The sequence below is a fragment of the Salvia hispanica genome, chromosome 1 (genome assembly GCF_029641045.1).
Source record: "Salvia hispanica isolate PSC_SH4W2 chromosome 1, Shi_PSC_v1, whole genome shotgun sequence".
In the NCBI taxonomy this organism is placed as follows: Eukaryota; Viridiplantae; Streptophyta; class Magnoliopsida; order Lamiales; family Lamiaceae; genus Salvia; species Salvia hispanica.
Window position 1 is genome coordinate 33244378 of NC_142692.1, and position 26999 is coordinate 33271376.

General features: G+C 32.5%; 3 protein-coding genes across 3 annotated transcripts; 1 reads left to right on the forward strand and 2 right to left on the reverse strand.

The window, feature by feature from the left end:
- Positions 1–253: 253 nt before the first annotated feature.
- LOC125219995 (ergosterol biosynthetic protein 28-like) lies at positions 254–2565 on the forward strand. The gene is made up of 3 exons (XM_048122095.2): positions 254–449; positions 1542–1748; positions 2181–2565. Exons 1-3 carry the CDS (start codon positions 335–337, stop codon positions 2246–2248), a joined length of 390 nt encoding a protein of 129 aa, XP_047978052.1. The 5' UTR covers positions 254–334; the 3' UTR covers positions 2249–2565.
- Positions 2566–4637: 2072 nt separating this feature from the next.
- Positions 4638–5384, reverse strand: LOC125217807 (EPIDERMAL PATTERNING FACTOR-like protein 2). The gene is made up of 3 exons (XM_048119348.2): positions 5185–5384; positions 5041–5072; positions 4638–4938 (listed from the first exon to the last, which is right to left on the reverse strand). The coding sequence occupies exons 1-3, from the start codon at positions 5246–5248 to the stop codon at positions 4708–4710; spliced, it is 327 nt and encodes a 108-aa protein (XP_047975305.1). The 5' UTR covers positions 5249–5384; the 3' UTR covers positions 4638–4707.
- A 1530-nt stretch (positions 5385–6914) lies between these two features.
- LOC125219704 (putative lipase YDL109C) lies at positions 6915–10718 on the reverse strand. Its single transcript, XM_048121746.2, has 10 exons — positions 10186–10718; positions 9977–10044; positions 9223–9293; positions 8599–8871; positions 8008–8168; positions 7878–7933; positions 7694–7746; positions 7504–7618; positions 7293–7390; positions 6915–7191 (listed from the first exon to the last, which is right to left on the reverse strand). The coding sequence occupies exons 1-10, from the start codon at positions 10464–10466 to the stop codon at positions 7120–7122; spliced, it is 1248 nt and encodes a 415-aa protein (XP_047977703.1). The 5' UTR covers positions 10467–10718; the 3' UTR covers positions 6915–7119.
- Between the last annotated feature and the right edge of the window lie 16281 nt (positions 10719–26999).

Sequence of the window (26999 nt, forward strand, 5' to 3'; positions counted from 1 at the left end):
TACATTTTTTTTTCTTGGATGACACTCATATTAATTTAACTTGTTGGTAGAATATAATTGAATTGATAAAGATCCTTTTTGATCATTTAATAAATTGAGAATTCGAATAATCACAATCACAATAATAATAATGTAACAAAAAAGATTATTATTATCATTATTTTATGTTTAATAATAAAAATATTAAATTACGGTTGCTCAATGATGACGGTGTTAAATGAGTATAAATTGATTTCATATGATTTACGTTTGGGCCAACACGGGCCTAAATATAACGCAATTTGGGAAGAAACATTGAAAACGACGGCGTTGGATTCACTCCAGCGAGAGAGAGATGAAGTTGCTGGGGTGGTGGCTGATGCTCGTAGGCACTCTCCGATTAGCTTCGGTGTGGTTCGGATTCTTCGATATATGGGCTCTTCGCCTCGCCGTTTACTCCAAAGCCACCAGTATGTTTGCTTCCCATTCACATCCACCATTCATCATTTTCACCGATGCACAATGCAATTCTCCATGGAAATTCACAGCATTTACTATTATTGCTGTGTGCGCATTACAATTGATTGGATTAAAGTAGAGATTCACATCACATGATGAAATTCGTCTTGTGATGCTGCTTTGCTTATTTCTTAGTTCTATATGATAATAACCAAAATATCGATGCTCAATGCTCATGATTAAGAAGATTTCACTGTGAACAAATCTGTGTGAAATACAATGGTGGAGATTTGGGAAACTATCTCTGATTTGGGTTATGTGATGGTTGCTATGTTTGATTAGAGTTAGATTTGTGGATTCACATTTGAGTATAATGTGTTTCTGAACAAGGTTTTACTTATTTTATTTGCTAATATTATGCACAATTTCAGAGAGCAATATCTGTTTTTTGTAATTTCCTTCTTCCTTAGAGTTGACACCACAATTTGATTCCTGAAAATTAAACAGATGCAGAAAATAGTATTTGGAGATTTGGAATCCACACACATATACTATGTGTTAAGATAATTGTCAATGAACTAATTCAAGATCTGGTCGAATAATAGACTGTGGAATAGATCATGAAGTGATTCCTGTGGTACTGGGTTTCCACATGCTATAGTTTCGTGTTCCATCACCGATTGATTGGCTTTTGCGCCCATAAACGGTTTGTGACTACTTGTCTGTGTAGTAAAATAGGCTAGTTCTCCAAAACCATGACCAGCCTTATTGGCATGGTTTTATTTCCTTTGCTATTTAGGATTTCTTCGATTTCATGGTTTTTTTTTTTTTTTTTTTTTTTTTTTTTTTTTTTTTTTTTTATCGAAATGAAGTTGCCTTTAACTATGCACGTTATGCCATAGAGCAGTAGCAGTTAGGTTCAGAAATAACAGAAGGAAGATTGTATACTGACCTGAAGACTATGTGGATACTCGTATCTTTTCCTTATATTCTCTCTACAATTGTTGGCATTTGGGAGAAGATCGCGTAACTTCATTTTCCGAACAATTGCGTTTTGATTACCTCTTATAATAGCTTTGACCATCTTTTCTATGGCATTGTAGTGACTGAAGTTCATGGCCGCACTTTTGGTGTTTGGACATTGTTGACTTGCACTCTTTGCTATCTATGCGCGTTCAACCTTGATAACAAGCCTCTATATTTGGCCACGTTTCTATCCTTCATCTATGCGTTTGGCCATTTCCTGTCGGAGTATCTGATTTACCACACAATGGCTATTGGAAATCTGACAACTGTTGGCATTTTTGCTGGTAATGCTCACTGCACTGTTAACTTAAAACCAAGATTTATTATGCCTGCCATTGCTCTTGTATTGTGTTTGTTTATATTAATTCTATTAATAAGAATTGGGAACATGCCTATCACACGGATCACTATAAGAAAATATTGGATTTATTTATATAGGCAAATCCGGAGGCACGATGGTTCGTCTGTGATTAGGATATGAAATCGTGGCTGTTTTCAATACTTGTTTCATTCTCTTTGGAACTCAGACTACAGAATACCATTGCCAAGTCCGATTAATCTTATAGAGCGTTTGTTGTACTACTAGTTAACAATAAGATATGTATGATTATGTGATGGAGGTTTCAGGATCATTAGAAGAGAACAATGGATATTCCAGTGACATTTAATTGGTGGGGACCAAGATCTTAAGCTTATTACATTCTCTTATATGCCAGGAACATCGATCATTTTGATGTTGTTGCAGTGGAATTCACACCAACCAGTCAAGGCTAAGCCTCAATGAGATAGAGAGCATTGATTCTTTGGATGCTTTGTGTTGGCAGATTAAAGGTAATCTAATTGTTCTTTCACTACCATTACATACCATCTGTAGTGATAATTAAGTATCAGCCTATCTGTAACAATTTTTGTGCTGTGGTAATCAGCTACTGATCTAGTCCATTTTTTCATGTACTATTTGCAAAGGATTTATGAAAAAACTCAATTTCAAAATTCCAGGGTAAAATGATCTCAAATTAATGTGATGTACTACTATAATGAATTTGTAGTGTAGACAGATTGTTTGAAATTTGAATAGTAGTGGAATTTGATTTGATTTGAGTGATGGAATAAGATACTTTATGGTTGTTGAAACAGTGGGAATGATATTCTAGAATATCATAAATAGAAGTTTGAGATGCAATAGTAAAAAGTTGCTTCGAAAGTTGGAATGCTCAAAGCTGAAGCAACTCTTTTTCGATTCACCAAATCCAAATTCTTCTTCTAGTTTTGTCTGTTGAGGAAATTTGGCTGCCACTACCATTCCTAGTGTAACTGAAATCAGAAATATCACACAATGAGAGTGTTATATTGCTAACTCAATACTTAATTGCTAATTATAATTCAATAATAGCCATTAGATATTCAAATTAAAGGCCTAGATTATTAACCACAAAATGTCAATACGATCAATAAAAATGTCAATAAGGCTATAGGATTAATTCCAATAAAAATCAACATGGGTATTAATGTCAAGTTAGTTATAACTAACTTTTAAAAGAAATCTCAAAACTTTAAATTCATATAACATATATTAAATTAAAGATAATTTTATAAGGATTCCAACGATATACTACATGAATATGTTCCGACGTCAAAATTTGAAAAAAAAAATCTAGAATTTTCGTATTTTTCGTACACAGACTAATGTCAATACAGCTAAGATAATATGTCAATATAAAGCATATATAATGTCAATCCTAAATTTGTGTTGACATTCTCAAAGCATTGTGTTGATATTTTCGAAACACTATATTGACATTTTCATCCAAAACCTTAATTTTGTGTTTTTTTTTTAATTTTTTTCGATTTAATTAATAAAAACTAAAATTACACGTGGCAAATTATAGACCACACATTTTTTAAAAATCATGTAGCCTTAAATTAATTGTAGTTAGCAATTAAATGATAAGTTAACGATTGATCACTCCCCTGTCACACAATTGTTTTGTTTAATAGTAGTATTATTATCATGAAATTCAAGATTTATTTTTAAGTATGATTCTAGATAGATTGTAGCCACTTGGCCGGAAATCGAAGCTTCTAGTTCCACAAAATTCTAGTGTGTTTGTCATTCTATCCAATTTTTTTTTTTGTTTGGTCGATTATACAATTTCATAATAATTTTGTAAGTAGTACTGGCATACAAGATTGTGTTTTTCGTAATTTGAAAATTTCAGCACTTTAATATTACAAGTATTTTTAATATTACAAGTATTTTTTTAACGGCGGAAGAATAGTCCAAATTCTCTTTGAAGCCCTTAAGGCCATTTTTGTTTGAAAAAAATTCAAAATATCTCAAATGATATTAACTTGTAGTTTACGGATCTAAAACGATATTTTAAAGTTTACGGGTCTAAAATGATATTTTGGCAAAGTTCGTGCATCTAAAAAGATGTTCCCTCTATTAGTTATTATTATCCAGACAAGGCTTTTTTTTAAATAGATTCTAACATACTTTAACTTTTAATTTTTAGTAACACCATATATCCATTCAAACTATATATACTTACTAGTATTTATTGAAATATATGTCCATCCAAAGCAATTTATTTTTCGTAATCGTAAAAAATATGCATAAATCTTTTAACATTATAGCATTGATTATTAATAATGGGATAGTATTTTTATTATTATCATGTTAGGCATATGCAAAAAAGAGAGTTTTTTCTGGTTTTTCCGTTTGATATGATAAAAATGTAGCAATATACGAATGGCAGTACAATACTGCAATCAACAGTGCTCTGTTGTCGTAATTAATTTCTTTTCCGCATTGGAATTATCAAAATCATGTCACTTCACTTTCTTTTTTTTATCTTTATTTATTTATATATTTTTATTTTTATTCCTGGCGAGTGAAAACTTGCTCATACCTGTTACTTCCATTCATACAACTCCAAAACTAACAAAAAATACAATAAAATGATAGTTGCAATGGTCCTATAATTCATCCAATTCCTTAGTAGGCAGACAAAAAACACTAAGATAGTACTCTATCTCTTACTCAATATATATATACTGTACAAATTAATTATATGAAGTAGATATCAATATTTATGTCTGAAAAAATTAGACCTTACTACATGCTATTTGAATATATGAAAATTAATTTAGAGACTCAAAGTTGTGCTACGTATAATCTCAACTGTATTAATTCCAACATAGAATGTAGTACTACTAACAATTTGAGGAAATAAAAAAAATCTAAGGGTTGAAAATGAAATTCCCACATTTACACTTCCAACACATGGGCTTGTAAGCAGAGACATCATCTCCTCTGGAATATTCAACTCTAATTCTTGGCATTTTCCCATATTTGATAGCTGCTCCTATTGGAACTTGAACTGCTTCACAGTGCCCACACTTCCCACATCTCTCTTTACATTTTGGTGGCCTTGATCCTAACATTTCCCCCCTTATTTCCTCATCTTTCATCTGCATTTATTTATTTGTCAAGATAAAAAAAAAACCAAGTATTTATTTAACACATATATATTGTCTATTTGCACGTGTGTGTGTTAAAACTTTAAATCTTACTCTTAGCAGGTGGGCATTGGGGAGCTGTGTACCTGATCAAACATGCAGAGAGAAGAGAGAGGTGTCAATTGTCATTATGTACTCCAATTTGTATGATAAAATATTATAAATTCATAGTAGTTAATAGTACTAGTAATAATATACCTTGAGCGATGAAGATGAAGAGAAATGCAAGAACGATGAGATAGGTGTGTAGAATAATGGCCATTGTTGTAGAGAGAATTAAGCAGCAGGCATGACTCGTTTAGAGAAGAAGGTAGCAATGATTGAATTTGAAGTTAAAGAAGGAAAAAGGTGGGATTCGAAGAGAAAGGAACTTGAGAAAAGGGGTAGACGTTTCTTGATTTTTGTCCCTCGTTTGCTGTGAGGAGATTAGCAAAGGAAACATAGCTTTATATTTGGAGCCTTTTTTATTTTATTTTTATTTTTATTTTTATGTAGGAATTATTAGTACTTCGTCCGTTCCAGAGTAAATGATGTATTTCTTTTTCGATACGGAGATTAAGAAAAATTGTGTTAAATAGTTAAGTAAAAAAAGAATAAAGTAGGCAAGAAAAAAAGTAGGGTGATTAAGAGAGAATAAAGTAAGTGAGAAGAAATATGTTGACTTTTACTAAAAGGAAAATGACTCTACTGTTATGGAGCACACTAAATAACAAAATAACTTTACTATTATGGAACGGAGGAACTGTGATTTTTTAGGAAATATATAGTCATTGTGCTTGGCTTGGGGATGTAGATAGGTTCTAGAGTTCATGTTATAAAACTTGGGCCTTGACGTGTGAGCTTGATAAGTCCATATTAGGAATCTCGACTTCATTCTTAATCTATACTTGTTTTTTTTCTGTTTTTTTTTTCTGAACGTAGGATGTTTTTTCAGAAAAAATTAAATGTATTTTTTTATAATTGGTTTTGTGTTGAATTTGTTTTTTATATTATTTTATCTCAATTTATTTGACAATAATAATTGAAATTAAATTTATATAATAATGACGTGGAATAAGATGGGAAGTGGGCGGAATAGACCTCGAGCTAAGGCCTTCCATTGCATGGAGATATGCCATATGGATAAATAGTTTAAGTGAAAAAATAGTAAAGTAAAAGAGAGAATAATATAGAGAATTAATTTACCATTTTTCCACTTTAACTATTTATTACTATCATTTTTACAAAACTGAATGCAGAAAAGTCAATAGGACTCTTAATGGCGGACGGAGGGAGTAATAAATAGTTAAAGCCGGGTGATGCCGATTGAGTGCTAGGAAGACCGCCTTTAGCTCGGTTGCATTGGACGGGTGGTGAGAAAGTAAAGTAAGAGATAATAATATAGAGAAAACTCTTCATTACAATATTCTCTTCCTTACATTACATTCTCTCCACTCTAGCTATTTATTACTCCCTCCGTCCGCCATTAGGAGTCTCATTCATGGGTGGCACGGGTTTTAAGACATGTTAAGAAAAGTGGGAGGAAAAAAGTTAGTGGAATAGGGGCCCCACTTGTATATATTAGTTTTAAATGAAATGTGAGTGTAATGAGTTAGTGGAAGGTGAGACCCTATTACCATTTATGGTAAAAGTGAACCGGGACTTTTATTTGCGGACGAACTAAAATGGAAAAACGAGACTCTTATTCGCGGATGGAGGGAGTATCATTTTTGCAAAACTAATGGCAGAAAAGAAACAACTCAACTATCTCGGAATAGAGAGAGTATGTAGGTAGGGGCAATGCTCTTGAGTCCTTGACCTCCATGTTCTCTCCAAATCCAAGCCAATTTTCAGATAGAAATATTAAAAAATTGAAAATACCATCTAACAAAGCTACTCAAAATCATTTCCTTTGAAACAAGAACATAATAATTAGACCCAAAAAAAAATGACAAAAATTCAGAATTTTCAAATATAATTCCAAAGCTCTTACTAAAGCAAATCCTTTGAAAAAAAATTTACACTCTTTTATGGATATATTTTTTACATGTCGTGAATAACTAGTAACTAAACTATCTATACGTAGATGTGCTCAGTGATGAATTAATTTGATCATCACATAACAAATTACCTTTTCAACAACATTAACACTTGCTACAATTGGAAGTTGTCGATCATATGTTGTATCACATTGGTTCCATGAGAGTTGATGCAGTAAGTTTTAACCTACACAGCGAAATCACGATTATTTCAGCAGCTTAGGTTCCTCGTCGGTTCAAGAAAAATATATGTGACACGAACACATGATAGAGTTCCATTAGACTTGCCAGAATCGTGGTGTGAGCGAGAGGCCCTTGTATACTTGTACTGAAATCAACGTCAATTCGCTCCCAGCTGAGTCTCGTTAGCCCTTGGATCATCACCTCTATAATTTATAGAAAGAAAAAGAGTATATCAATTTAACTTTCAATAATGAGCTTAAAAAGAAGATGAAATGTGATGCGATTGGCAAAGCTGTATATAGTGAATGAGAAAAACCTTCCATTTCACTTATCCTCTTTCTAGAGACCTTGGCTTCACGATTGTCGCCGGATTTTGATGTGTCTTCAGCAAATATGTATCTGTACTTGGCAATTTTGACAAGATTCCGGCGCTGAGGGAAAGAGCAGGTTGTGAAAATGTAATTATGTATGGTGTGTATTCTGGGGAACGGCAACAAAATCCTTACCTTTGGGAGCTCACTGTAACGGCGTATTGATGATGAGCTCCAACCAACTATATCTAGGAAAAACATGTCAAGGGTGAAACTGAATCTGAGAAATTTGATACTTGTTGATGCTGCATTATCCATTGAAACTCGGAGCTAATTAAAGAGATAGTGATGGTTAAAACTTAGAGTAAGATGAGGATACGATCAAAGCTGGTGTTTGCATAGGCCACACGCCTCTTGAACGACTCCAATGCAGATCTGGAACAAGATTTAGAGTCACAAGTTTCAGCAGTTATGCGTCAACTCAACACTAAGAAGAACGGGCGACTCACATGAACTTAAGATCATCAGAATCATCAGCCATCTGAAGCAGAAGTGGAGGTTTCCCATTGTCGTTATCCCTCAAGAATAAGTGCTTCCCTGTCCTTCGCAGTACACCTGAAGTATGCATTGCTGCTTTCTCCAAGCTGGTAAAACCACAGAGCACAGGGATCTGTAACAAGATCATCATCAAGCCCCAGAAATAACTAAAATGGACGAGAACCCTACCACAGAAAAGGAAATTATTCGAGCATGCTCAGAAGTAACAAGTTTCTTCGCCCCTATAAGAACCAAACTTTAGGGATCAAGAAAGATGCAAACATGGTCATTGACAGGAATGTTCTCATGCAAGAAAAGCTATATGGACGATCAAATGATCAAGTGAAACTCATGTGATATTTATCAGATTTCCTCGTTAACAAAGGATAAATCTAATCATGAGATGCATAATGTCAGATCATGCATATAACGAGTGCATGTTTTAAAAGCAATCCTGCAAACCTATGAGGCTAACTGATGCATAAGATTGTTGAAACACAATATCCACGAATATTGCAATTAATCCATTCTGAGAGAAAAGAAGCACATGTCATGAGGATAACCTGTCTGTGACCTCTAGCACCAAGATGCGGCGTAGCAGAGGTAATGAAATTTATAGGTTGAAGTCCAGCTATTTTCCCTCTCGTTTTCTCTTCTAAAGGGGATTTGCTAAGAAGCTCTTCTTCTCCATGTTCGCCATTTTCCTCAGATTCTTTTCTTGTCAAATCTTGTTGATAAAGCACCGCAATAGCATACCTTGCTATCAAGCCACCAAGGGAGTGACCCACAAAAGAAATCTTCTCAAGATTTGGATGACGACCGACAACAGAAACCACCTGGAGATTCAATCACTAAAAATGAAGCTTTAAGCTGTATTTCTATAAGAACTAAGTCGATCATGTATTGATGATTCGTGAGGAGATTATGATATACTCCCTCCGTCCCATAAAAATATGTGCACTTTCTATTTTCTTCTGTCCAATAAAAGTATGGGCATTTCCATTTATGGAGTACAACTTATACCACCATTAATCGCACTATCCATTAACACTACTTTGACTACCTTTCCCCTCCTCTCTCTTACTTTATTAATTTTGTTTTAATTCGCGTGCCATATCATATGCCCATATTTTTATGAGACGGAGGGAGTATAAGAAAGAAGTCTATGTCTTAGGTCATGAACATACCTCATCAGCTAATCTCTTCCCCATAACGTCAACTCCATCCAGTGTCAACATTGAAGAATTGGCTTCACTGCCTGGATGCAGCAACATGATTAGTTAGAAACAATTCCAATTATGTTTAAAGCTTTTGGCTTCATTTATTTACATTCTAGCCATGACAACATAATAAAGTTTCTTTGGAAAAAATAAAATAAAGACATGATAGCTTCATAATTGTGATGGATGTAGGTTAATCTTGTAAACCATTCTGCAATTCTCATGAGATTTAAGATGTATGTTGCTCGAGCAATAGAGTTGAACATGGAGTGTATTACTAGAGAGAGTACTCACACTAACATGCACTGACATTTGTGATTCTATTTGCAGGTATAACAACATCTGGATGAGTTTTAAAGTACTATTCAAGAAGGGAAGATTTCCATCTAAAAGAAGAAAAAGTGCACATTTCTTTTGCTTCACATATTGTATCAACACATAACTTAGCACCACAGATGAGATCATGAGACCAATGAACTCTTCCGCTTGCCCAAATCTTGCATCAACTCGAATAGTTATTCGTAACAAAGAAAACTCACAAGTCAGATGGTATGTATCATTGAGGCATTCTTAACTTGAGATAAATCAAGGCGCACATATTCATTCAGGCTTAGCTAACTGATCAAGAACTTGTATCATGTTTGATGATAAAGAAACAATTGGTAATAACATAGTATAATCAAAGTAAAGAAAAGGTGAAATAAGAGAGCACCAAACTCACAATGCACTACGACTTCACTAGGATACGCCTTCACAAAATGCTTCGCCGCATATCTCCAGTCTTGAGCACTGCACAAATTTGAAGCAATAAACATGTTACATGTGCTAATGAATCCCAATTCTTAAGCATAAACAAAGCAAAGCAAAACGGTCATTTCATCAAACACTTAAACTACAACTGACTTAACATTTTTTCAAGCAACACCAAACCTTCCAATAATTCCATTAACCATAACAATCAGATGCGCCGCCGACTGATCCTTCGCATTAGAGACTTCCAAACCTCCGGCATCCGGCTTCTCCCCAACCACAACGTCGTCATCGTCGTCGTCTAATCTGGTACACGGAAATCTCGGGATCCAGGAGTGCCTTTTCTTCTTCGGCTTCGTTTTATTATTCCGATTGCTGCTCAGCTCATCTTTTCCCTCCGAATCCATTTCAAATTTCTGAATTTTTGGCTCTCCGGCATCCTCCGCGCCTCTGTTCTCCATCGCTGAGTACACACACTGTGTTTTATGCAAATTTTGCTTATAATTGTTGGGTTGGATCAGTAGCAACGGTGGTATGCTTGAAATCCTTCAGATTTAACTACTGCTTGCAACAACAATAAGTGTATTGATGATGTTTCTGTTTGGGAAATTTGGAAGAAAGTCAAGGCGAAGGTGCTTGTACTCTTCTGCAATCATCTAATGTTTTGTCTTTGAATTTTCATTGTTTGGATTATGATAGAGAATTGACAAATCTCTGCATTTTTTGACCAGATTTTGAGTTACTATAATTTTGTAAATGTCATGTTTTCAGAAAGAGCAACAGTAAACAAGTGTACAACCAAAACAAGATTATATTAGTAATTTTGATATGTTAATTAAATATTAAAATAATAGATATAATTAGTTAACAAATTAAAATCAATTTATTAGTCTTTAGCCTCATTTTCAATTTTTTATTTTTATATTTGAATTATTTCTCTATTATATTTTAAATTTGTATTAAAGTATGCATTAATTACATTTTATGGTTAAAAAAAATTTAAAAAAAGTATACACAAATACCATAAATTTGTGCACATTCCCTATACTATATATATGTCTATACTTTTTAATTAAATGCATAAATAAATTATTTTTTTACTCAAATAAACCAATTTTTGATTGTACAAAATTTGGTTGCATAGACTTATTGTTTCATAAATGAGTAGTATTATGTTAGATTGTTAATTTTTTTAGTGTAATTAAATTAGTAATGAGAAATTACTTAATAATAAAATACTTAATTAATTTTAATATATTAATTAATACATTGATTCTTAATTAAATATAAATAGGGTAAATAATTTGGACAAGCTGAAATAAAAAAGTGCGAATAACACAAAAATATAGAAGCATAATGTATTAATGTTGAATTTAAAACATTGAGTAGGAACCATTGTTATTTTATTCGATTTATATAGTACGTAGGCACTATCAATTAAAGCACAACATTACATAAAGTGCACCTCATTTTCGTTTTTAATAAAGAAGTACTATATAATACTATAAGTATATATTTTATACGGGATGTATTCGTATCATTTTTTTATCTTGTGTTCTATTATTCTTTTCAATTTCGGCCTTCCATTTTCAAGATCCGATGATCGATTTTCATGCTAAATTGAATTATTAAAATGATTAATTTAATTCAAAAAGGGCAGATTGGAGAGCTAAGATTTGCACGGTTAATCTCATTCCTTAATTCTCTCCTTCTATTTTGGTAAACAATAATCTGCTCTATTTTCCTTAATTAAATTTATTCTCTCTTCATGCTTTACGGTATCTTCTGCAATTCATAGAAGTAATTATGTAGTTCTTATTCGAGAAGTTAGTTTAGTATTCCTTCATTGATTTCAATGTTTTCAACTATGGAAGAAGGCGTTCTAGTTCAATTTAATTGGAAAATGATATCTCCGCCGCTTCCATTAGGAAGAAAGCCGTCGAGGTCGGCGCCAGAGTCGACGCTACAATCTTTCTTCTCTCCCTCATCGTTTTCTCTTCTCTCCCTCATCGTTTTTTCTCCATTGAAGACCTTCTCAAGAAATTGATGTCGTCTTTTTTTCAATTGAAGACGTCTGTTTTTATTTTGATTATTGATAAATTTTGGTAGAAAGTTATTGTATTAAGTGTGTAATTGACCTCTATGGTGTGATTAGTTCGTTGTTGTATTTAGTTTTAATTTGCATCAATTGTCGTTTTATTTTCATTAAATCATCCATTGCTTACAGGTTTTAGTGTTTTCTTGTCGTAAGTTACAGCTTGTAAATTTTCGACAAGTAATGTATTAAGTGTATAATGTAGATTGTATTAATGTACGATTATGGTTGCATAATGTATATGCAAGCTTTGAATAATGTACTCCCTCTGTCCTATAAAAGTTGAGTCACTTCATTCTGTGCACTCGTTTTGAAAAAATCGTAATAAATAGTTAAAGTGGATAAATAGTAAAGTAAATTTAAAAATAATGTAGAGAAGACTCTTATCTACGTTATTCTCGATTTTACTTTACTATTTATCCATTCTAACTATTTATTACGATTTTTTCAAAACGAGTGCAAAAAATGAAGTGACTCAACTTTTATGGGACAGAGGGAGTACATTACAATGGGTTTAATGTATGACAGAAGTTGAATCCATTCCCCTTTGGGTTTAGCAATCCATGAGGCTAGGTTAGTAGTACCCACTCACAAACGGAACCATCACAAAGGGCAGAGAGTTTGAATCATTCCCCTTGGGTTTAGCAACCCATGGGGCTAGGCTATAGCACCACCATATGAGTTAAATTTCATTTTTTAATGCGTTTAAGATTTGGTACAGTAAATAATGTACCAATAGTATCTAATAATGTGCACGGATCAGTGAATAATGTACATATTGAATAGAATAATGTTGAAAGGAAATTGAGTTCATGCCCTTTGGGTTTAACAATCCATGGGGCTAGGTTGTAGTACCCACTAACAAACGAAACCATCACAAAGGGCAGAGAGTTTGAATCATTCCCCTTGGGTTTAGCAACCCATGGGGCTAGGCTATAACACCACCACATGAGTTAAATTTCATTTTTTAATGCGTTTAAGATTTGGTACAGTAAATAATGTACCAATAGTATCTAATAATGTGCGCGGATCAGTGAATAATGTACAGATCGTCCATTACTACAGGACACAAATCGTCCATTATTGAGTAAATAAAATCCATTACATTGAAATATTTGTACATTATGTTTATCAGTTAAAACTACTCATAAAATCACAACAAAAACGTCTCATAAACATATACATTACAGGACACAAATCGTCCATTACTGAATAAATAAAATCAATTACACTGAAATATTTTCACATTATGTTTATCAGTTAAAACTACTCCCTAACGTAGATGATATCTAAACCCTAGAGGTATGCATGGAACTTGTGGACTTTGCTCTATCGCAATAGGAATAACATCATCAACCGCTTCCTCAATATCCAACGTAGGGTGCTTCGTTGCTGTCCAAAATACTATTAGAGTTTGTATACAAGAAATCACCTTTCGAGTGATTGAATACTGTTAAAACTCTTATTTTATTTTCCAAATGAATAAACATATTATTTTTGTCATAATGTTGTTATGTTTTACATTTAATGGATGTTTATTACATATTTAAATGTATAAGTAACTTAACAAAGTCTAAGTCTTTGTTTTAGTAGACCGGTTGTGGGCGTTAGTAGACCGGTTGTGGGCGTAGTTCACTTTAAGGCAACACGGTCAGTTCTAAATAAAGAAAAAGAATAATTTCACAACCTAGATAGGCTTAGACTACCTATCGTGAAAGGTTGCAATGTCAGTCCGATTATTTCTAAGCCTTACTGAAATAAGATGACATTGGTGTGGTATAGCACTGAATGGATCTAACAGCGAGGTGGTCTTTATGCTATCTACTGAAAGACGAGGTCTCGTAAATTATTTCTCAATCAATGTACGTTAGCATTGAACATACGGTATTGATTATGCACTACTTTGACTTACCAAATGGTGCGGGTTTTTCGCAACCCAATAAGCCTGGTATATTGGGTAGTGGTGATTAACATCTAGCGGTGCTAGGATTGCTATTATGTTGAATCGTGCGCGAGGTGAGTCTCGTTTGATAACATCCTCAAGAGAAGCTTGAAATAAGGTTTTATTATTCGGAACCTAGCTAGTTGGAGTTTGATTACTCTATGAATAATAAATAAGTTTTTCTTGCTGAGTCCTCTCTTGGAATAAATAAGATATTAATTAATTAAGTCCATAGCAGACGATAATAATTAATGGATGTTTCTATCTTAAACGCGGGAAATAAATATCAAGTAATGGAAACCCAAAGTACTTATAATTTCGGATTTGGATGGGGAGTGCAATATTACTTCTGTAGTGGCTGCTCGTAATATTCCAATTATAAGCTTATATTAAATTGGGTTTGATTTAATTAGTAAAAAGCTAATTGGAGGAGCCCATATCCAAAGCCTTCCATATATCCCTGTCTGGGCCCAATATGTGACTTATTATAAATAGGAGAATAAAGGATACAGAAAATACACTTGATTTTTACTCAAAATTTCCGCCCCCCTCTCTTTCTAGGAGTGGTCGAATTTTCTCTCCTCCGAGGAAAATGATTTCTGTCTTCTCTATTTAAGTCCGAGTGCACTAGTGAGATCAGCCCACCCTGATATCAGTTTACAGTCCGGGAACCAGACAGAAGATCCGTGGTTTTGTACTAAAGATCTTCACGTGGAGAAGGCGCTAGCCATCTTCGATTCTTTGGAGAATCTTCAAGGTATAATGGCTAAACCGTAGAAAAGCATGTTTTAGGTTTCAATTAATTTAAACCATGTTTTATTTGAGTTTTGAGCATGATACATGTGATAATTACGCGGATAGATTTTGTCTAAATAATCTGCTAAATAGATCGGAATTATTATGTAATTGATTTATGTGAGCGCTTCCGCTGCCAACCCCTTCAAATACGACATCAGTACATGTTTATAATCGAAGGTATCAATAATTTATCGCATTAATATAATGTAATGCATACTACTTGATAAATAATGTACAAAAGCAAGAAACTAATGCACAAATGAATATCATAATGTACATATAGCATCTGAATTAAACAAATGGATGTAGCTTAATTCTAAAACTTAATACACAGAACTTCATACAATAATGTATACATTCCATCAAATAATGCACGACATAATGTAACATTCACTCAACCAAAATTCATAATGTATACTCATTAATGCACAAACGAATATTAAACCAATAACAAATTTTGTTAACAACTCCCTACAATACTGAACAAATAGGACCAAATAATGCACAAATGATAACATCATTCACTCATTTACAGGCTTTTTATCAAACTGATTTATATAGCTTCAAATAAAAACATAATGCACAACAATTCATACAATAATGTATACATTGCATTAAACAATGCATGAATAAATACAAGATACACTCAATTACAAGCATATTAGATTGTTGACATTGCTCACCTGCAGTCTGGGTTGGTTGGCTTCTGAAAGGCCTTCCTCGTTTCGTCATCCTAGTTCTGTGACACAAACCAGAAATCAAATCGGATACAATTTCATAAAAATGCAAACAATGTCATGCTTTACAGAAAAACCGACATAAACCTAAAACAAATGAACACCAATTCATGATTTAAAGAAATATCGACCAAACGCTTATGAAAATCGTGTGAATCGTCGACTATGTGGTGTTTTAATGGCGAAAATTGACGATTAGAAGTGTCTCTTACTAAAAATCGGAACTTTTGAAACCCGCCTTGTTGTCGACTGCAAATCTATCGTCTTGCGGTGAAGGAATCACATTAGAACTGTGAATCGTCGACCGGCGGTGCTTTTCACGGCGAAAAATAGGCGGGAGAGGTGGTGTCTCTTCAATTTGAGTGGCAGCTAGGGTTTTTCCTAGTTTGAAATGGGGGAGACGATTTGAGAATCGTGGGTTAATGGGAAGAGACGTTTGGAGTGAGAGAGAGAGTGAGCAGATGAAAGGATTGCTTAAATCTCGTTACTTCCATTTTAATTCATGGTTGTTTTACAATTTTACCCATATAATGCACAGAATGAACCTAATAATGCAACACGGGATGATTTTGTGTGGCTTCATCTAGTCCGTCCATCATACTAATCTAATGGTTGATATTAAGAAGAAAATTGACACTAAGAGGACAATAGGAGCTTAATGCCCTCCTATTTTATACTCATACGTCATTTTTATCTCTACTTATCTGATTTATTTCTCTATATTATTCTTTCTCAATTTAATTCATTAAATATTGTTTTTCTTGATTCTCATGCTAAATAATCTCTGGATTAACTTGAAATGAAAAAAAAATGCAGTATTGACTAACCTGTAATATCTTGAAGAAAGTCAGATTGCAATTTTCCCCAAATAATTGGAAGAATAAAAACAAAAAGTAGTAAAAATTGCAAAAGATGGGCCAAGCGGAAAAGGGCCACGATTGAGGAAAATCAGAGTGGAATTTTTCCCGTATTTATGAATTGAATTTTTTTGATCGAATTTTCTCCATCTATTTATTGAAAAATAAATTATAATTCTTTTTTATTTTAATGCTGATTTTCATCAAAGTATTTTCAAACAATTCATCTACGCGTCATGCAATGCATCTTGGTCGCAAAACAAATGATTAAGAGTGTGATTTAATACAAATATACTACTATGATTTAATTTGGATACATGCACTATATCGAACTTATAATCATGAAATTGTTTAAGATCACACTTTTTTTGCATTTGATCCTAGATTTATTTTTGTTTTCATAAAATACATACACCCATATATAATTAATAACTAAGGTGAAGGAAAGTGTCGTGCTTTATAGGAAAATGATCAAAACAAAAACACATCTTAATAATGAAATGCAGTCCAAATCATTGCCCTAAGATTAGACGATTTAATAGTTAATAATTAGCCAAAAATACGAACTAATTAGTTTTAGGTCATTTTATAGATTTCAGATTTGATGTCATTTTCATATCATTTTAGGTAATTTTATAAAATCCAAATTTGATATCATTTTAGGTCCTCCTATATTAAAATGACTTAAGAATAAACTAAGAATGAGCTAAATATGTTCTCCATATGATTTTGTTATGTATTTTTATATTAAGATTTAGTTTTGCATAGATCACAATGCTATATATATGCAAATCATAGTACATGTAACATCAGGAATGTGATCAAATGAAAACTCTAAATATTATACAAACTAAAAACTATGATCTGGACCATTGAAAAATGTCAATAGATCACAAAAAAACATCAACAGGAAAATGTCAATAGAATTTCAACGATAGTCAATGATTAATGCTGTGTTGATATTGTGTTGATACTGTATTGACATTAAAATCTTGAAATTTTACACTGTGTTGATATTATATTGAAACTATGTTGAAACTGTGTTAAGGAGTTTTGAGTTTGTACAATATATAAATTTGCATTTTATCACTACCACACTGCCACTTAACATCAAGAGGTTGATATTGTATATGCAAAAAAGGATTATTGGTAAACAGATTCTATAATAATTGTTGTATTGAACATACATATAATTCGTTTAAGACTATTTGAAGTTCGCTTTGTTGTGGGGATATGTTAGGATAAAGAGGAACATAATGAATAGTATAATGGAATATCTCTAACAGATCATCTCAAATTTGATTCAAAAGATTGCTTACATTTCAACGATTTAATTCATTCTCTTGTAGATTATCCAAAATCCAAGACCTTTTATATTTATATTTTAATGATTACAAATACTCTTAGTCGCACAATATAAATCACATTTTGTCATTTTGTTATATCCTACAATAAGAGTCACATTTCACTTTTATCATAAATGTCAAGTAAGTCTCATATTATTCTAACTATCTTATTTCATTCACATTTTATTATAAAACCAATATAAAAAAGTGAACTACATATTGCACTAACTTTTTCAACTAACTATGTCTTACATTTTTAAAAACTCTTGCTCACATTAAATGTGACTTCTGTTGTAGAACAGAATTACGGAGGGAGTAGAAAAAAAAAACAAATTAAATAACACGGTAAAAATACCATATATGTAATGTTCCCAATCCCACGTACGTCTTCGCCCACAACCACCACCTCTAAAAAACTCACGATTGAAACTTTTTACTTAAAACCCAGTTTCTGAGTCTATTTTTTTACTTAAAATCCAAAAATCATGCAAACAATATGTAAAAAATTTAGACTAAAGTCTCTTTTTGGTCTTTAACATATGGCGATTTTTTAATTTTGGTCTATAACATTATCTTTTGAATTTGGTCCTTAACAAATAAAAATCGGTCACATTTGGTCCGAAATTGACGGAGCCGTTAAAAATTAACGGTCAACGAATTTTAAATCAATTTTGACCGGATTAAGAGTTTTATTTATGTTTGATTAATATCAAATAACTAATTAACTAAAATCTGAAAAACTACAAAATTTTAAGTAAATAATAATAATAACTATTACAAAATTAAATTAAACATAAAATGATATAACAGAAGAAAATGAAATCGCGAAATCTCCCAATCTCTCTCAATCGCGAAATCGCGTTCATCTCCCAATCTCTCTGACTTTGCACACCGGCAAAATCTCCCAAACAAACACCACAACAAAGAAACAAAATCCATACATCACAACACTACATAATTTCTCTATTGCCCTATTATTCTCCTCGATTGATGACAAAATCAAACTAAAACTCTCACATTCGGTCTCCGGCAGCGGCATTGAAGAAGTCACGGCGTCGTCTTCGTCTATTGGCCCACACCACTTGAAAAATTGGCAATCTTTTCTCTCACGAATAGAGTATAGCTTCCCCCTTGTTGGTTTTCCATAGGTGTTGACGATTCGGAGTGAAGCCCAATTCTTGCAATGGCAAAATTCGTACCGGAATCGGAGGTCACGTCCACTGTCACTCCCACCGGTCTCTCTGCTGTAGTTCGAACGGTCCGTGGTTGGCAAGTTTGGTTTACTTAATGTTCTTCCAAGAACTAGGGTTTTGTCTCCAAAAGAAACGATGAAGAAGATGAAAAAGGAATAATAAAGAATGTAAACTTATTATAGGGTTTTTAAATGATACAAGCAATTCCTTTTAATAAAAGTAGTTTAAAAAAAAATTAGAATTTATTTGAATTTTTTTTTTCTAATTTTTAAAACTCTTCATCCTGTCAAAATTGATTTAAAATTCATTGACCGTTAATTTTTAACAGCTCCATCCATTTCGGACCAAATGTGATCGATTTGTATTTGTTAAGGACCAAAAAATTCAAAAGATAATGTTATTGACCAAAATCAAAAAATCGTCACATGTTAAGGACCAAAAAAGACCTTTACTCAAAAATTTATTAAAAATGTAAATTTATCTGTTTACAAACAACTGGTTAATTAAATTTATTATGTTTTGTTCGTGTTAGATTATAATCAAACCTTTAACCAAAGAAAATGGTTATTCAATTCGGTATTGTTAGTCTCAAGCTTAGCATAATAAGTAGTAGTAAAAGTTTAAGTGTTCATGATATAGTATATAAATATAATTGTTGATTTACGAGAGTGATCAAATTAGATTATATAATTGAGGTAAATAGAGCTCTTTTTTATTTGATTCTGCTGTGTCATATGATCCATATATAAAATACTTGTACCCGTGTGGCATAAATAAGTATGGCGTGTTTGTTAGTACAAGATAATATATTAAATCATTATATCATATTGTAAAGTATTCCGTGAATAATCTCATTTTCTTTATAGATGATACGGAGTAGTCCCTCCGTTCCATAGTAATAGAGGCATTTCATTTTGTGCACTCGTTTTAAAAAAATAATTATAAATAGTTAAAGTGGAGAAAAAGTAAACTAAGAGAGAGAATATTATAAATAAGACACTTCTCTACATTATTCTTTCTCTTACTTTACCTTTTCTCCACTTTAACTATTTATAATTATTTTTTCAAAACGAATGTGCAAAATGGAATGTCTCTATTACTATGGAACGGAGGGAGTATTATTTAACTCAATTAGTGATATTCATATATGATTTTATTACTGTTATAGACATAATTTCACCGTTGGATAATTCTAAAGAAATCTAAAAATTGTACTCCTATTTTTTTAGCTAATTTTTCTAATTATATGATAGATTAAAATTTAATCAAATTTTATTATTTATTTTTAAAAATTACTCTTAAAAAATTGGTGAGTAACAAAATATACAAAACACTTATTTATAATGTTGATATGAAGTAATAATAAATTAATAGTACTAGTTAGGTTTTACACTTTTACTAATGTTTTTAAGGTAAATAAACAAAATAAGATGGTGTTGGATTTGTTTTGTACGAGAGATGGGGGACAGCTCCCGCGCTGTTTTCGCGCGCTCCACGCCTGTAAAGGTGGGGACCCACTACCATTTCCTCTCTCTGCTACTGCACCATTCTTCCCTCTGTGCTTCATCTGACTGTACCCACTCCCACTAATTATTTTATTTTAGAATAATTCTTATAAGTATTTTTTTATGATTCAATAGGGAGTATTCTTTTATTATTTACAAAATCGGAAAATGGCTAAGTTCCACACGTAATTAAATACTATGAACATTTAGCTTGACATGACCTGAAGATTATGAACGTTTAGTTTATCATGATTTTTAATACATAGTTAGAAAATAAGAAAGATATAGAATGAAAAGATTTTTAAAGTATTGTTAGTAGAGAATTGGTCTTATCTCATTAGAGAGAAAATAGTTTTTAAAATTAAAAAGTTCAAATTTTTAAGGGACGAACAAAGAAAGAAATAATTCATATTTTTCAGGGACAGAGAGAGTAATAGATGTCACACTTGAATAATGGTACGGAATTTGACATTTTTTTAGGCAAACTAAAAAGAAAAGTATGAAATATGCCGTAGAATGGTGGAATAATAAATATAGGTATAATTTAATGTACAATCTATATATGACCCTAAGGATGTGAGCATATTAATAAGTGAAATTCTGTAAAAAATCAAAGCAAATCTCAGTCATTGGATCTTGTGATGTAACCGTTAGATTAATGTCACGTGTCATCTAATAATGTAACGCGTTTTAGTCTAATAATGTAGATTGTGTAGTCTAATAATGTAGCTCGGCTATAGCTCGTATATTATTAGAGCATCTCCAATAGCGGCTAGCCCACCGGCTAGCCGATTCGCGGTGCTAGCCGGTCGGCTAGCCGAACTACTGCGATCGGCGAGCGGCGAATTGGCTAGCCATTAGGCGAGCGCACGCCGATTTAAAGGCGCTGGCCGATGCGCTGGCCGCCATTGCAGGCTGGCGATCGGCCAGCGCAATTTTTTATTATTATTTTTTTAATTTTTGAAACACTATATATTCGCGATTTTCACGTCATTTTCATTTGCACCACTTGTTTTAACGAGTTTTCTCTCTATCTAAATTTCTGTACAAGAGCAACATCGAGAGGTGGACAACAACAACCAGTTTACTCCGGCGACGAGAGGTCTCATACTCCCACAGTGCCCGTGGGGTATGGATGGGGGCAGATGGGCGGGCAGTGCAACATGTACCCTTGGCAACAGTTGATGGGATTGATGGCGGGCGGGCAGGCGATGTCGGGCGAGGGGCAGGCCAGCAGCGGGCGGGCAGATGGGCGGGCAGTACAACATGTACCATATTTCTTCACTCGATGCTCGAGAGCATGCGAGTCGATTTGGATGTCGCGAGGGCACAGTTGGGGGGCTCAGACGTGGAGGTCCCGGGTGGCGGCGGCAACAGCGGGGACGGAGGCAGCGACGACGACGAGGTGTAGAGAGAGGCGGAGCTCGTGTGTGGAAGCCCTATTTTTTTTATTATGTAATTTTTTTTATTTAATGTAATATTTTTTAATCAATGTACTTTTTTTTATTTAAATGAAATTAATGAATTTTCCCGTATATGTCTCGTAAATTTTAATTCCGTAATTTGTCATAAATTTAATTCCGTAAATTGAATTATTTTTATTGCGGCTAGCATGTGGCTAGCCTTAGGTTAACCTATTTGCTTAAAATGATGATGTGACAGGTGAAATTTTAGTGCTGATGACGTAGCAGTGAGAGAGAGTGACTAGCCTGTGGCTGGCCTAAAGCCATTGGAGATGCTCTTATCACAACTATCCAATCTAAAGATCCTAGGGCTGAAATTTGCTTTAGTTTTTGACATGATTTCACTTATTGACCATAGTGCATCCACTATGACCTTATTAAAGAAGTTGTTATCATTTAATTGTAACTTAATGTATAATATACTCTCAGCCCAACCCACAAAAATAAATTTTATCGTTTAAAATTACTCAGGGAAATTTTAAAAACAATACCATTCGTTCTATTTAATTTATTTTAAATTTTCTATCCATGATTAATTGTTATATTAACTTTCTATTTTGTTCTGCACACAACAATTAGTGTCTTCAATTTTTTTAAATTTCGTCTGGTACACGGAATTAGAATTGAATTGAAATTAGAATCCTATGGAATTGAATTGGAAGAAATTGAATTATAATTCAATTCCAAATCCTATGTTTAATAAAATGAAGTAATTGATATGAAATTAGATTTGAATAATTTGTGCATACACACTATACAGAAAATACACACTTACACACACTTCACACAAAATACACATACTATACACACACTTCACACACACCGCACACACTACACACACTGTACAAATTTCACACGCTACACATACTACACAAATTTCACACATTTCCCGCACTGCACACATTTCACGCACTGCACACACTACACACATTTCAAACACTTCACATACTATACACATTTCACACACTACACACATTTCACACACTACACACACTACATAAATTTCACACATTTCCCGCACTACACACATTAAACACATTTTACACATTTCACACATTTCACATAGTACACACACTTCACACACTACACAAATTTCACATATTTCACACACTGCACACACTTCACAGATTTCACACATTTTCGGCACTATACACATTTCACACACTACACAAATTTCACACACTTCACACTTTACACATATTTTACACATTTCAAGCATCCGAATTTTGGATTTTTTTTCAGTTTTAGATTTTTTTTTTCTGATCTGAATAAAAAACCTGAAATTTTCTAAAAGTTTAAACTGAACCAAATTTGAAATTTTAGTTTGTGAATAGCGTGTGTATTTTGGGTATAGTGTGCGTGTGTATTTTGTGTATGTAGCGTGTGTATTTTGTGTAGTGTGTGAAATGTGTGTAGGGTGTGAACTTTGTGTAGTGTGTGAAATGTGTGTAGTACGTGTAGTGTGTGAAATGTGTGTAGGGTGTGAACTTTGTGTAGCACGTGTAGTGTATGAAATGTTTGTAGTGTGTGAAATGTGTGTAGTGTGTGAAGTGCATGTAGTGTGTGTAGTATGTGAAACATGTGGAATGTGTTTGTGTGCAGTGTGTGTGAAATGTGTGTAGTGTGTGTAGTGTATGTGAAATGTGTGTAGTGGGTAGTGAAGCTATCTAATTTTATGACTATTTGGAATTCCAATTTTCTACTTTTGATACGAAATTCAAATCATGGAATTGAAAATTTTGGAATTATTATTCAATTCCATTTCTATATATTTTTGTGATACCAAACATTGGAATTGGAATTGGAACCTCCAATTCCAATTCCAATTCCATAGCTTCAATTCCATATTTCCAAACACACCCTAAGTTTTTTCTGTAATAAGATTGGTCCAATTTTTTCAATTACCTCAACCATTTTTCGCTTCTTTTTATAGTACTAACATTTGTCAATTTTGCATAAAAGCTCATTAACTATATAAGTACTATTTATAGTGAAAAAGGAAAAGGTAGCTTAAAATGAGCTAAGAGTACTGTATACGTACATAATAGGAGTACTATGTATATATGAGATGATTTTACATTTTTTCATTACATAAATGCTGTTTTTGTTCCATTATTATGCCTCTAGACTGTAATCATTTGTGGCTAGATGATATTAATTTATTTTAGAAAAATAACCTAATACTAATAGCACAAACATAAAACTTTTAATCTTGAAAATAATAGTTGGTCAGTCGAAAATTATGAATCACAACTTATGAGATAGGCATTCTCATTGACACAATAATTTAGTGCATGCGGAATGGTAACATGTAAAAAATACTCCCTTCGTCCTAAGATATTAGACCCTTATTCCTTTTGGGGATGTCCCAATATATTTGAGTCATTTCTATTTATGGTAAAAATTTACTTTACTATCAACTCCACTTACACCACTAAACAACATCTCCTAAATTTATTTGCCCAAATAAAAGGCTCTAATATCTTGGGATAGAGGGAGGGATAGAGGGAGTAGTAGAAATAGTATACTAGTACTAAGTAGTAGTAATTAATTGTTTGGGATTATTATTAGAACTTCCAAGTCATATTAAAAATATTTGAAACATTATAATTAATTGTTTGAGATTATTATACATTGGAGTTTTTGTCATTCGGGTTTGACCGTTTGAGTCATGATTAGTCTAATGCTCTATGGTGAATCAAGATTAACGAATAATGTTTTTATGCGTGCTGCTCGTTTGTTTATGCTCAATTATATATATAGAACATTTTCTTTTGTGATTACGTAGACTTCGTTATTATTTTTTTATATATATACTTTAACTGCTCACGTACTTACTAGCTCGATCACTATTTATATACACTAGATCATTTTGTAACTAAATTAATGAATACTCCTATCATATATAGTAGAAATCAGGATGTTACACGTTCAAATTAGAAATCTATATATGTCTAAATTGCTATATATGCACAACTGTTTTTCTCATTGATATATTATCTTCCTATTTTTAGTCAATTCTCCTGTACTTTGAACTGTCTTTCTTGTTCGAATGATAGAAGTGTAAAACATTACTTGAATAATATACTACTACTAAATGATTAGGATTGGATTAACCTATTAATAATATTTAGCAACTGGACCAATTAAATTGGTTTAGGGGAAAATAAAATAAACAATAAGTATGTGAAAGATGCTAAACCACGTATCATATTACTGTATATTAGCCAGTTGTATCGTTGGATTTTTGGTAGATGCTTTTAATTAGTAGTACTATAGTACTCTTCTTTGTTGCTTTGTTTAGTTTTTGGAAAGATGCAAAGTATCTCATTTGACTTTGATTTATATTAAAAATAAATAATTCGACCTGTGTAGAAAGGAAATCTTTTTCACATAACACGTGATACAAGATAAATTAAACTATGGAGTAGTACTTATCATTTTAATAACAAAAAAAATTGTATTCGAATGATCATTTTAATACTATTAAAATAATATTTTTGTTTACAATTTTGCACAACCCTAACTAATTTAATTAATAATTAAGTACAATATTTATTAGAGAATTTATGAGTATAATTTATATTATTGACTATCTGTCTATAACGAAATGCTAAGCGCCGACAAGCAAATAACGTCTTGTTTTATATAGTTGGTGGTAGTTGTTTAAAATAATTAAAGCTCAATAATTTCAATATAAAATAATTAATTTAATATTTTATACCTTTAGCGGCGGTAAATAAGCAGTACAATTAATCTAATTATCTAAGTGACTTAGAACATATCAAAATTTTAAAACTAATTAACTGGAATTGAACTTATAGTAAATCTAACTTAAACTTAATTTTGAGATTAGGGTTGATTGCATTACACACCTCTGGTAATGGTATGTGAAGATATACTAGTATTATAATTTTTGAAAAGCATTAATCTCCATGAAAAATATGGTTGTGTGGTGAGAGAGAGATTGACAAGAAAACATGGGGGTGTCATCTCAAAGAAAGGTTAGCAGTTGGAAATGCGTTGTATAATTGATGGAGAAGAGAAGAGATGGAAAATAAAGCTGATAAAAGGGAGCAATGAAATGATGGGAAATGTCACCTCTTGTTCCAATGGGTCCAAATAACTGCAACTCGCCACTATATATATTCCTTTTATGTTAATTTAAACGACTAACCAAACTTTAGTTACAAAATATTTCCCATAAGCACAATACTTCTAGTCATCTTCACTACATGTGTATTGAATATCTTCAGGTTCAGGTTTACACCGTGCAAGTTGATTTGTAAATTTGATACAATTCATAATTTTCCATAAAAATGTTCAAACTGCTGAAGTCTAAATTAACGATTGACTGAATTATAGTTTGGGAGTTGCGAACATTAATTCCAGCCACACAGTGGTGAGTTCTGAACTGCATTCGTGTTAGTACGAAGATATGAATCTCAAATAATGAAACCCCAAAAATCAGGCAAATTTAAGAAAGAAACATAAAATTGATTAAAATGATAATAACATTAAGCTTGATTTAATCTTTTCACAGTAAGAAAATCATCTTGGAACTATGTAAAATCTTAAACTAAATGAAAATTGAATGTACGCAGGTTGAAGAATTACTACTAGTATTCTTTGGAACTATAAACACAGATGTCTAATCAACAGAAATTTTGTCATGCACTCATATCGCTTTATTTTATAATCAAAACATTCTTATTTATCTAATCCAATAAATTAATGTAGTAGTAGCTCAAAACTAAAACTTTATCCTCTACCTAATCAGTATATCAGTCCACTAAAAACTCAAAACTACACTGGATAAACCAAAACATTGTAGTACTCCATATATTGTGAATCATCATATTAAATCATCTAGCTAGGTGTAATTAATAAATGAGACTGATAGTCACAATTCCACAAATGTTTTTGTACTTAAAATTAATCTGATATCATTGGATAAAAAATTGTAATTACGGCTAATTGAGAATGTTATGATGTCATAAAAAAACTAGGTGAAAATAAAAGGGAAAAAGGAAAAAAAAAAAACAAAACAAAAACACT

Coding starts and splice junctions, on each gene's coding strand:
- LOC125217807 (XM_048119348.2), bottom strand. CDS start 5,248: ATGGCCATTATTCTACACACCTATCTCATCGTTCTTGCATTTCTCTTC. Junction 5,073..5,184: donor CTTCATCTTCATCGCTCAAG/GTATATTATTAC, acceptor ATGTTTGATCAG/GTACACAGCTCCCCAATGCC. Junction 4,939..5,040: donor CCAATGCCCACCTGCTAAGA/GTAAGATTTAAA, acceptor AAATAAATGCAG/ATGAAAGATGAGGAAATAAG.
- LOC125219704 (XM_048121746.2), bottom strand. CDS start 10,466: ATGGAGAACAGAGGCGCGGAGGATGCCGGAGAGCCAAAAATTCAGAAA. Junction 10,045..10,185: donor GTTAATGGAATTATTGGAAG/GTTTGGTGTTGC, acceptor AAATTTGTGCAG/TGCTCAAGACTGGAGATATG. Junction 8,872..9,222: donor GGAAGAGATTAGCTGATGAG/GTATGTTCATGA, acceptor TTGAATCTCCAG/GTGGTTTCTGTTGTCGGTCG.
- LOC125219995 (XM_048122095.2), top strand. CDS start 335: ATGAAGTTGCTGGGGTGGTGGCTGATGCTCGTAGGCACTCTCCGATTA. Junction 450..1,541: donor CGTTTACTCCAAAGCCACCA/GTATGTTTGCTT, acceptor ATGGCATTGTAG/TGACTGAAGTTCATGGCCGC. Junction 1,749..2,180: donor AACTGTTGGCATTTTTGCTG/GTAATGCTCACT, acceptor CTTATATGCCAG/GAACATCGATCATTTTGATG.